General features: G+C 36.9%; 1 protein-coding gene across 2 annotated transcripts; it reads left to right on the top strand.

Moving 5' to 3' along the window:
• Nucleotides 1–369: 369 nt before the first annotated feature.
• Nucleotides 370–13038, top strand: LOC139695116 (prothymosin alpha-A-like). Of its 2 annotated transcripts, none has more exons than XM_071593749.1 (4): nucleotides 370–553; nucleotides 1280–1398; nucleotides 1977–2123; nucleotides 12192–13038. In XM_071593749.1, exons 2-4 carry the CDS (start codon nucleotides 1315–1317, stop codon nucleotides 12384–12386), a joined length of 426 nt encoding a protein of 141 aa, XP_071449850.1. In that variant the 5' UTR covers nucleotides 370–553; nucleotides 1280–1314; the 3' UTR covers nucleotides 12387–13038. The 2 variants fall into 2 exon arrangements, with proteins under 2 accessions (XP_071449850.1, XP_071449851.1); XM_071593750.1 differs by lacking the exon at nucleotides 370–553 and adding an exon at nucleotides 969–988.
• Nucleotides 13039–13056: the final 18 nt, after the last annotated feature.

Here is a 13056-nt window from a genome sequence, read left to right on the forward strand (position 1 = left end):
AAATTTACACCGGTTAAAAATTATTTTTTTACCTAGATGTGAAACCTTAAAAGTAAGTAATTTCAATTTTTTGAAAATATTGACAGCCCAAAACAATGCAAATTCAATGACAAGTTTTTGTTGGCAAGTATTAGAAAGGTGTTGTCAAAAATGAAATACAGTTATGCACAAAAACTGAGTGCATTTGAAGAAAACAATCACTTTGCATAGTATTCTACTTTACCTAAGCCAATTGGTTCTGCCCTACACGAAATATCCCCGTCGGCCAGCCTTTCTTCGCTTGTTTACATCGATTAGAGCCAATACAATTATGTGAACAAAAGTAGCAGTAAACTGTTGCGATGGAAATCACAAAGTGGGCAAATCTGCAGCCTCCGGAATCACTCGGTCAATGGAACAGCATCAAAAATTACATCGGCTTACTTGCCTGTACCCTTGCACGCGTTATACCTGATTTCGATTGGTTAGTGCACCGATGTGACGTATCAACGTATGTCAATTCGGCGGGAGTGGCGCGCATCGTCCTAACCGGCTGCCATTGTCTCCAGTAAAGGTATGTCCTTATTGATAGCTTTCACCCCCCATACATATGTATTTACGTTAAAAAATAATCTGAGGAAGGAGCAAAATAATATAGATATGAGCGAACTCTTAGTTAGAGAATAGCCTTGTATGTAAGCTTTCTTGCGAATTTATGGCGAATATTTGTAGCATAATTGCAATAGCTATGGCGTCCCGGCGGATCGAAAATGACCCGAAGTCATAAGGTGTTTTTGCTAAATATTCGGGTACATTCTGAAATGAGGTTTGCCCAGTGATTACAGTAGTTTAACTAACCAATTTTTAAATATTTGTTGTGTAAAATATAAGTCTCCGGAGAGCCTGTAAGAAGGGAAGGGGGGAGGAAATCGGCTTTTGTGCTTTAATCATTTGTGCCCTGCCAGGTAATTTGAAAATGGCGGGCGCGGAACAAGAACAAGTGTTTAAAGTAAGTGCTATATAAGAAAATTTCGTTTGCCGCTAAATCCACAGAAAATGAATGTACTGTAGTTTACACGCAAATTAAATCTGTTATAAAAGTCGTTGCACAATAGGGTAGGGTGTTATAAATTAGCAAATGAATTCCGAATTTGTTAATATTATGGGGACGTGCTGGATTTAATATACTCAGAGCTATTTCATTCGCCCCCTTTTGTTAGAGGTAATTGTTAATTAATGGTGGATATTCTGGCCACGCGCTGATTTTGTATAAGTTTTGCTCAAAGTAAGTTCTTCACAGGGCCATCCTGCGTTTGTGACAAATTATCAATTGAAATGGCTGATGAAAAGGGGGTTTCAACAGAGAAGCGAGGTCGGGGTAGACCGCCAAAAAAAGCAGCCACTGTGGTGGAAGCCAAGGTACGTATGCATTAGCTGTTTTAAATAAAATTATGTTGCCTAAAGATACTTAAGTTCGTTCAGGAAACTCCAGAAAATCAATTCGTTCGTTCCGTCTTAAGGAACATTAATGCCTTGACTGTCTTTTCATGATTAAGAATTTGCGATTCTGTTGATTTGCTGGAAGTTTCTGTTTGTTTGTTAAACAATGTTGAGGAACTGGTATACTGTCACTTTCAACCCCATGAAAGTCACGAATGAACCAATTGGGTACTTGAGACATCGCATTTTTTATGGAAAAAGAAATGAAATAAGATTTTTAAGTCAAGATTAATCGTAAATTTAGTAATGATGAATATATGCAAACGCCATTTAAAAAGAATAAGTGTGATGTGGAAGGAATCCGGATCGGTATTTATAAGGAAGGAACTAAGTTAAACAGGTGACTACTGTAAAATTGTTCCTCAATTGAAACAGCATAAGTTTGAAAAAATATTTTTTTAATCAAAGAAACGGGCGTTTTATCTTAAGGGCACCGTCACTAGAAGATGATATACAGTAGAATTGATAAGTAGTGTTACAAATAACTTGACTATCAGGGAGATGCTGCACCAAAGAAGCGAGCGAGGGCAGCAACTGCCAAAGAGAAAGAAGAGAAACTAAATGCTGGTGGAGACTCGGATGTAGCACCAGCAAAGAGAGGAAGAGGAAGACCACCTAAGAGCAAGAAGGCGACACCTGTAAAGGTAAGGATTTTGATGAGATCTCAGGGTTGGCATACTTTTTTGTCATTTATGCAATAAAAGTTGGTGGAAGACTTTTTCTTTGTAAGTATTAATACTTAGCTGTTCATAATTTTGAGTCAAGCCCCACGCTGAATCATTTAATTCAAAGTATAATTCTCTGTCAATTTCATATGAAAAGATTAAAATCATTAGAGTAAATATTTTGAAATATCTAATAATCTCTACTTCCTTTTATACGACCATAATTGCCTACAGTAATGAGCTCTCATAATCATGAAAGACTGCTTTTATTTGAAATATACGCGTAAAATGTGATACGAATAGATAAGGGTAGATCCGTGAGATCCTTATTGTATGATTTCCATTGGGTGTTATCATCTTTGCTGTAAAATACTTCTTGTTGGGAGTCGTCCAATTAAGTTATTAATCTGGATAAGTGAAGCAGTAGATATTTTTCTAAATAGATATATTAAAATACAAAGAAATCAAAAATGTGTCATTTTAAATTTAGCCATCAAAATGGAAAATAATCTGTACCTACTGACATTAATGACCAAAAATATTTGTTTTCTCATTGATCAGGATTTATTGTTGGGACTAAAGGTATTTTCCAATGTAGCTGCTTCCATTGATTTAATTCACTATAATTTTTGCTGAATATCAACAAAAGATTTCTATTAAATATTTGCTTGGTCTGTTGTGAATTCAGAATACCATTCCATCGTAGGTATGGCGTCTACTCTAATTTTTTAGGGTGCCCCGATCAATTAGAATGGTCATTGCAAAATGGCAAAAATTTGTGAACTTTGAGAGTCGCTTTCCTAATATTACACTTATGCCATTAACCATATCTCCTCTTAATTTTTCCTTTTTGTGATTCCCTTTGAAAATTTATTAATTCTCCTGATATGCATTGCTATATTAACCCTTCACTCCTGTGAACGTACATTTTCACCGTCTGTGGTGTGCTATCATTCCATGAAATTTTATAAAATTTATGTCTGTAAAAATAAGGCAATAACAATTTTCCAATAAGTAAACAGTGAATCTAGATTATTTTTATTTATTCCATGTTTTTATTATTTAGATCATTTTGGGGGTAATAAAGGCTACAGAGACATTATACCCTCCATTTTTGCTTCATGTGAGAAGTAGGATCCCGCAGATGGAACCACAGAGAAAGGGTTCATTACACAAATTAGTATAAATAATTTTGACTCTGGGAATGACCCCCACTATTTGCTGGTTGCTGACAATATCTTTTTTTGTTTATTTGATTGGTCAGGGTAGGGTTCACCTCACACTCAGTCCCACAGCTCTTGAAATTAAAACAGCATACTGGGGATCCTCTTTTTGGGCTGACTGTGGTTTGCCAGGAAGGTTAACTATCAGAAAAGCAAGACAATTAGGTTTTGCTGTTGTATTAAGGGATATCATTGGGTAACCACAATCTCCCACAATTATGCCATTTTCTTTAGAAACAATCAATCAAATTCATCAGGGAAACACTTATAAATGTGAGAAGAGGTCCTAGAAACCCTTTGTGTCACGATAGGCTACTACATATACCACTGTGATTATATCAATTTGCTTTCGAACTTCTAAGGAGGCATCCTTAACATACATCATAGGTGCCATGTTGGCTGAATATTTTGTTTCGCTAATACCTCTACGTACCTACCTGCCACACACTACACAAAGGCTTCATGAGTAAGCAACAGTAAAATTTATGATCCATGAATTAACTGAACATTTAAAAAAATATTTGATCATTGTGGGAAACTAACTTTTTCCAGAGAAGCCCACTTGCTCAAGTTTCCCCAACATATCTCCCATGACCTGTAATAACCTAGGCCCTGAAGATGTCACCTATTCGATCATACCAATTTTTTTACCACAATCAATTATTTTTGTGAAATCCAAGTTTTTAATTTTAAAGAGTAGGGTTGCTTACATACTTTCAACTTCTGACAAAACTATTACTGTCTGTAAAAGTATAGTTCAAGGAAATAATTTCAGCAAATCTATTAGTGGACATATTTCTGTATCATTTTGCAAGTTCACTTTCCTAAAAATTCCACGTGTGATTGATGAGTTAACATTTAAAGGTTTTAAAAGAATGTGTGCAGGTAAATATTTTTGTTCATGCACAGATTTTTGCATTTATTAGCCTCTTAATATTTTGTATAAGTATTGAAGATAAATTAATGTCAAACATTTAGAATATCAGTGAAATTAATGCTGACCTTAAGGCAACTCTATTTGAATTTTTAAGTGGTTCCAGAAATTTATATTAACTGTATTATCCATCTGAGTCCAAATAAAAACTTGCACTTAATGTTGAATTCTAATATAATGTAGCTTTGCCTTTTGAATATCTTATTCATATTATTAGAAGCCACCATCTCAATTTCCCCTTCAGATATTTCTTGACAAGTTTAAGTATGTATAAATTTTGCAATTCAGGCTCGAAGTAAACCTAATATCACTATTTCTGCCATAACTCATCTACTGTTAGTCATTTTTCTTAAGAATGCTGTCTTCATCCAAAACTTAATTGTTAAGTGCAGTGTAATCTAAAAGAGTAATAGTGTGTACAGTAAATAACTAGAATGCAAAGAAAATTGATATATAAGCTTTAAAAAAAAATTCTTCATAAAAACCTCCCAAAAGACTACTTTGGGCCTGCTAGTCACTGCTTTAAGTAAATGTACAAGGTATATGTTGTGAAGTACTGCTGATAAAGGGCAACCATGTCTCAATCCCCTACCTATCACTGCTCATCCTATTCTCCCGCTGCTACCCTTTTCTGTGCCATTTCATGCATGCATAAGTTTCGAATAAGTTACCTATCCCTCAAGTCTACTCATACTTCACAATGTTTCCATCAACTTTTCCCACTCTACTCTGCTCAGTCTTCTCAAAATCCATGGAGTAGACCAAAACATCCTGATTATTATCAATATTACTTCCCACTAATCCTCTCACCACTGTAATGGCATCACACATTCCTCCTCCCTTTCTAAAACCAAACTGATATCCTTGTCTAGTTGTTTGTACTTTTTTCTAACCTTCTACTGTAGAGTCCCAGCTACATTTGCTGCTTGTGAAATTAAATTTACAATCCTATAGTCTCCATTTAATGTTGCTAACCTCTACTTTGGGATGTTATCAAAATTGATTTAAGAATACTGTTTGGCTGAAAGCCTTCCTCATAATTGCTGTGTATAAGAACAAAGAATCTCATCCTTCCATTCATCTCTCAAGTCTTAACTATTCCATGGGGATATTATCTACTACTGTTGTTATTACGCTTGACATTATCTCTTTCATCTCTTGTTCTATCTTGCTATCTAGTAATCCTACACTCAAATTAGCCTAGTCTTTGTTGAATCCCCTTACTATTTCTAAACTGGCTGACCTTACCATAAAAATCTTCTATTTATTATTTCCAACTTCCCTGAATCTCTCCTGGCTCCATTAATAACTTTACTGTCTTATCTCTTATGCTAGGCATAGTTTATTTCCAAACTACTTATTTACACAGTACTTCAACTCTCTCCTGCCTATGGAATTTCTACATATCCTTGCACCGATCTTTTCACCATTTCCCTGGCCCTAATCAGTTCTTGCACGAGTTCATTATTTAGCTTTTTCTATGTTTTTCTACATTTGGTGATAAGATTCTTCCATTTTTTACTTTCATCCATTCTCTCAATCATCTCTCCTATAATCCTTATTTCCTAATCCTAATAGTCTACCATTCCTAATCTTCCTTTTGCTGCCCTTTCTATCCCATTAATAAGGTCCATCTCCTAAAACCTCTTTTGTTCCTCTATCCACTTTTAGATATTTTTTTAGGTTTTACTCGGTACTACTCAATTTTTACTCTTGATTGACCTTAGAAGCGCCACTTCAGAATTCTCTTACCCGTCCCCATCCTTTTTAATTTTAAATTGGATTTCATGACAAGTAAATTATGAATTATGGTATGAATCTGCATCCGCACTGGGTAGCTCTAACTCCTACCAGTGAATTCTAAACTCCCATTCTATAAGGTGCTTCCTTCCCAACTTGTTCCTGATTATTTCTTCTAATTTCATATAAACTTGTCTATTTCGTCTTTCTGGAGACTACCTGTCAGCATACACACGTGGATTATCACTGGATTGGTCTGCTTTCTCTTTACCAAAAAATATTCTATCAACTACTTGCTTCTATTCACTACCCTTCTAACTGGTTTCCTATTCAGAATTATGGCCCATCTGGGTCGACTCTCCTCCCTTCACGATAAATTATTGATATGGTATTAATAATAAAATATGAAAACATAAAACATAATTAAATAAATATATGATATGAACTTAAAGACTGCAACCTTAATGTGGTGGAAGGGCCAGTACGTGCTGATGACCCCTATAGCTGCCCTGAAGGAGGCAATGATATTTGCTCCTGGCAGGGTTACTCATGCCAGATATTTCAAACGGTAGATAAGAGGTAGTCACTGTACATATCTGTCCCTCAATGAGAAAGTAGCAAAGGCACCCTGTGTGATGGCTTCACTTTGAGACACTTGAGGAAGGCAACTTGAAACCAACTCAATTGTTAATCCCAAGAATGTGATGCTGTACAGCATAGACAATAAGCCCTGGCAACTATGGAAATTAGCCCGATTGACTGCTGTGTGTGCCCGGCAGCAAGAGAGGCAATGCATCCATGAGCATCATCCCACCAAATCCATGAAAAGCGAAAAAGTGAGCTACCAAGATAACCAAACTAGTTAGAATAGGGACGTGAATGTATGGATGATGTTGAGGGCAGGAAAATTAGATAATTTAAAGCGAGAGAGAGGAAATATACCTGTAGATGTTTTAGGGCTGAGTGATGTGAGATGGAAGGGTAGTAGGGATTAATGGAGTGGTAGTTATTGAGTAGTACACTGCAGAGGAGAAGAGAGCCACCAAGGGGTGGCAACAAAGCTGAAGAAAAAGGTAGGAAGAAGTGTTGTAAACAAAGAGAAAGCATCTGATAAAATATTATTAGTTGAAGTAAGAGTTGAATCGACAAACCTGTTCAGTGTTCTAATCTAAAAGTGCCCAGCATTCATACTAGGATGATGTTGGCATGGTATATGAACAGTTAGAGGACATAATTGTGGGTGTCCCTGGGAGAAACATCTGAGAGTGATGGCGGATTGGAGCAACAGTAAATGACAGAAGAGATGTTAGTGTGGTTGTGGTTTATGGTTTAGGAACCACTTGGAGAAATCAAAAATTCTGCAGGATACCGGCATTAATCATCACCAACACTTAATTTAGACATCACAAAAAGCATAGGTATGCACTGAAAATGCTGGGGGACTCAGGAAGGTATCAGATAGACTAGATTATGGTTAGCTGTAGTAGTATAGTTAGGTTCCCTGGGAGAAACATCTGAGAGTGATGGCGGATTGGAGCAACAGTAAATGACAGAAGAGATGTTAGTGTGGTTGTGGTTTATGGTTTAGGAACCACTTGGAGAAATCAAAAATTCTGCAGGATACCGGCATTAATCATCACCAACACTTAATTTAGACATCACAAAAAGCATAGGTATGCATTGAAAATGCTGGGGGACTCAGGAAGGTATCAGATAGACTAGATTATGGTTAGGCACAGAATTAGAAACAGCATAATCAATTCATATAGTTTCCCGGGAGCGGATGTGGACTCTGATTACAATTTAGCAATGATGAAGTGTACTGTCCAATTCAAAAAGATAAAGCATGGAAGAGAGTTTAGGAAAGGGAACATAGAGCCATTAACCAGATTGACAAGGAAGAAATATCAGCGGGCTGTAGAGAAAATCATGATAGAGGTAAGGGCGCTGGCTTTTATAGAGGAAGAATGGGAACATATCAAAAGAGGGATATCGAAGGATGGAAAAGAAACTATTGGACTAATAGTTAGGAAAGGACAGGGAAACCATGGATTATGGATGAGATGATAAAAAAGATAGATAAGAGAACAAAATATGTAAACTCTGAGTTAGTAGGATGGGAAAATCTGTTCAAACAATCAAAAATAAATCGGGAAAAATATTAATTTGAATGTGGAAAGATTCAAGATAAATGGAAGGAATATTTGTGTATACAAGAATTTTATGGAGAGGACAGTAGTCCAGCAGGGTTACCTCACACAAAGAGAATATGGCATAGGTGAACATACTTATGGTCCATGTTTATTTGATGGCAAGAAGACAGAAAGGGCATTAAGATAATTAATATCAAGACTGGGGACAACATTCCCTTGGAAATATTGGTAAGGTTTAGGAGAACATGGTAACAAGAGTTTTTATGGATTAATTTGTAGTATTTACAAGGGTGAGATTTGGCCATAAGATTTCGTCATATCTGGTTTAGATCCTATTTCAAAAAAGTTGAAGGCAGGCATACGTGAGGACTACTTAACAATGCTTGATTTTGCCCAAAATTAATGTAGTTCTCAGGATCATCAATAAGAGGATGGGGAATAGGGAAAATAAATACTTAGGTTATGATAAGTTGGGGTTCAGAAAAGAGAGATGCAAGCATGATGCCACAGTAGTAATGCAGTCACAAATGGAGAAGATCACAATAATACAATCAGGATGCATTTGCATGTTTTATAGATTTCAAGAAAGAATTTGATAGAGTGAATAGGGTAGAATTAATAAATGTATTGCAAAAAAAGGATGGGTAGGATACTACTTCACTACCTGCTCAGGCATGAGTGGCAGATGGGCAGTGTTTGGAAGAGGGGTAATACACGAGTGTCCATTATCACCTGTGCTTCTCATTGTATTTGGAAATGATTGAAGACTAATGGATTTAGAAATGAAAGTCAGCTGGGAATTCATGAAATCAGATTTGCTAATGATCAAGCTTTTGTTTGCCAGTCAGCCTGGGATAGCAGACACTGCTGAGTGCATTGGAAAGCCAGTGTGATAACTATGGGATGAGAATAAATGTAAGCAAAACAGGTTATGTGGTTTTCAAGAAAGAGGAATGCTAAATTAAATATTTAAATGTGAGTTCATAAACTACATTAGGTGGAGCACTTGACCTATCTTGGAAGTGTCCATATTAAAAGAGTTCGTAATTTTCCACGGACTTGATTTCACAGTATAATGCATTTCACCGACTTGCGGTATTATATGTTCCAAGTGACAAACAGCTATTGAATAAATACCCATCAGACAGAGGAGAGGGGGTTGTTGAACATTGGGGGGGGAGGTTTCTGGGACTTCAAAGTCGGTGGTCATGGCTTTTTCGGTTAAAGGAAGAAGAGGTGGTGTCGCCTTGGTTATGACTAAGTACTGGGTCTGGTCTTGGTTTATTGGAGGGGAGGGGGGCGTGAAGTGGACGGCTATTTAGAACTGTTGGATTTGTTTACCCTTGGGGAAAGGGGTGGCTGTGTAGTGTCAGTGGATTTTTTGGAAGTGAAAGTCGGTGGTCCAGGAAAGAGGAAACAAAATGAAAGAACAGTGTTGTTTTGGTTATGACTTTCCTTTGTGTCTGGTCATGGCGTAGATGCAACTGAGTATGCTGAACCGTTGGGTTTGTTTACCCTTGGTCAATTTTTGGAAAGGAGAGGGGAGAGGTGAATTATTGCTTATTACAGTGTTGTATTGGGATCCGCCAAGTGCCTTCGAATGTTGATTAGCTTTAGAGCATCCATTTTCAATCCTTTACAGAAGACATGTATTTCTGGGACAAAATTGCTAGTATGGTTACAATCTAAGAGGTGTTCAGCAAAGAGGGAATAGGGGGGTTTTGCTTTTTGTAACAACTGCGTGTTCTTGGGCTCATTTTGAAATTCCTCCCAGTTTGACTAACATAATAAGCGTTGCAATTATTGCATTAAAGTTAGTAGATGCTTGACTTTGAAGTCCCAGAAAACCCACACCCCATACCTTCAACTTCCCCCTCTCCTCTGTCTGATGGGTATATATTCAACAGCTGTGTGTGTCACTTGTACCTGATGATGTTGCCAGTCAGTGAAATGCATTGTATGGTGAAATTAAGTCTGTGGAAAATTAGAAACTCTTTTAATATGGACATCAAACAAAAACACGAAGTGAAGCCTGAAAGTATAAAGTATATTTTGGAAGTTTTTTGGACCAAAATGGTCTGAATAGTAAGGATTAATTAGAATTACATTAGATAAAGCATCTTTCACAAGGCGGGAATTGATGACAGAGACATTAGAGTAAGGATGTTAAGATAGGCTCATGAAGACTTCGAAATGGAAAGTGGTTACAGTATAGAAACATGGTCATTGAGGCAAGATAATAGGTGTGGATTGGAGGCTTTTGAAATGTAAATTAGAGAAAGATAGATAAGGTGAAATGGACACAAAGGCTAAAAAATGAGGGAGTGCTAGGTGTGGTGGGGGAGGAGAGAAGATTGTTGGGAGAAGTCATAAGCTGATCGGAAATATGGATACAAATCATTTAAATTGGCAATGGTATGCTAAGATCCATGACAGGAGAAAACAATAAAGCAAATGAGGAAGGGAAGGTATAGGATAGACTTGTTGGATGCAAGGAAGGAAGGAAAGAAGTACGAGGAACTGAAGAGGGACTTCAAAAAGCACAAGTGCACTGAAGAGATGAGATGTGGATTCAGAGAATGGAGAAATTTAGCTAGTCAGAGAAAGGCAGATTAAGTATAGCTTGGTTGAAAGTTGGTGGCCCATGCACAGATGTAAGTTAGCCTGACCTAGAGGGTACCCATTCCAAGAAGGATACGTAGGAGGGGGATGTGGATGAAAGTTTTTAAGTCAAATATTGAGAGAATAGTGCTAATGTAGCATGGAAAATTTTTCAATTGCAAAAACCTGTTAGCTGAGAGCAATACTCTAGTGTGCTCTTGGCAATGTCTTCAAAGCTGTTCACCAATCCTTCCACAACCATTGACTGCTCTGTTAAACAGTTACCCTAGGCCTTAGCCTACCTGTCTTCCACCCCTCTCAGGCCAAATTTTGCGCAATTCATGCCTCTTCCTGCACAGGTCGAGGCCACCAGCTTTCAACTGGACTATATAGAGTGTGGCGACTTAACTTACTTTTTTTGAAAGCGTTCTGCATTTGAGAAACAGAAGTTATGTTGCCACACCCTCTACTAGGTAGATGAAGCATTGAGAAAAAATTGGAAGGCAGAAAGGAACCCAAGGTAGAAAGAAGCAGCAGGATGTTGAAGGTTGTGATAAAAGAAAGAATGCTTGGTAAACAAGGAAGAAGAAACTAGAATATAGACATTATGGAAGGCATGGAAGTAGTTCAAAAGAATGATGTGGTGGAAAAGCAAATGTAGTTGAGCAAGAGTTGCCAGTGCAGTTGTGTGTAGGTGGTTTTGGAAGTCTATACTATAGTGTAATAGTTTACATTAATTGTCCCAAACTTACCACTAACTGTCAGGCTACTTTGCTTATGTCCAAGAAATTGTTTCTCAAATACCTATAGAAAGATAAAAATCCATCACATGACCATAATGATAATATTACTATCTGTTATGCCTTTCTTCATAACTGAAAACTGATTTAAATAATTTAATTTTCTTTACTAATAAAGTAAATTATATTTTCATTCATGATAAGCAATGGTATGATTACCTTCTTGTGATATCTGCTGCATTACTACAAACTAAAAACTAAACCTAAATATAAAGGATTAACTAAACGTGACCACTAGGGATTTCAATGCAACAATTTCAGAGTGTAAATATCATTCGGCTTGACCAGGATCCCAGTCAAGGCAAATGATTTTTACACTTTGAAATTTTCGCATTGAAATGTATAATAGCGGATGACTTCTTAAAAAGTTACCGTTGTGGCATCTCACGCAGTTTCTGGGAACCGCTACGGTTGTTTACGTCCCTAGCCTTACTAGATGATTGGAAAATTGTGGATTTCTTTTGAGCTGGAGAAGTCAGGGAATATATGTACAGACTAGTAGTGTACCTCACTCAACTCGTATGCATGTTTAAGGTTAGATATATGTCATTCAGAAACATGATTGTATTTTGTGTGATTTTCATTTCAAACAATAGCGGGGAGCAGGCCGTGGGCGACCAAGGAAAGTTGAGAAGAGAACAGAATCCTCAGGGGAAGAAGATGAGAAGGATGATGATGGGGTGGAGGACAAGGAATTGGAGGATGAGAAAGAAGATGATGATGACAAAGTTGACGATGACAAAGATGAGGATGATAAAGAAGATGAAGACGAAGAGGATGATGAAGATTAAGTTCTGGAGCAAGATGGAAGTGCATTTGCTGTGGTGGGATTGTCATTTTTGAAAAACAACTAATGAAGTTCTCTCTCCACTGAATTTGCTATAAAGATGTTTTTTAAGCATGCGTTTAATGTGTGATTGGATTGTGAATTAGAACAGTGTAGAAGATAAACAGGTTCTGACTGGATGTTGTCATTTATGTAATACCAATTTGTTTTTCATTTTTGGTAAAATTTTACTGCATTGGTGGTTCGGGGATGCCTCAAAAGGTAGCGGTTTTAATGACAATGGGTTTATATAGTGCAGTTTTTATAGCCGAGCATTAAATGCTGAAATGTCATGACAGCTATCTTGCAAGCCTACTTTGGTTAATGTATGGCTGAGTTGCATAGAGTGAAAGATATTTAATGATTGTTGCTGCATATTAGTTTTATAATTTTATGTAAACTAATGTTGAAATGGTCTGCTCTCTATTTTGTTGCTCGCTTAGCATATATTGGTTGTTGCTTTGTGTTTGAGAAGTGTTATTTAAGGTGCAGGCACAGTTTTGTCCACAACGTTTTGTAAATCTCATGTAACTATGTATTTGCAAGGGCATACACCTTTGTAAGACTTTTGTATCTGGTCAATTTTAAGTCTTATAGGCGAAATAAAAGTTGTTTTTTTGTACGGAAATGTTTTT

Source organism: Hetaerina americana, unplaced genomic scaffold (assembly GCF_022747635.1).
Source record: "Hetaerina americana unplaced genomic scaffold, ioHetAmer1.1.p SCAF_6, whole genome shotgun sequence".
NCBI lineage: Eukaryota > Metazoa > Arthropoda > Insecta > Odonata > Calopterygidae > Hetaerina > Hetaerina americana.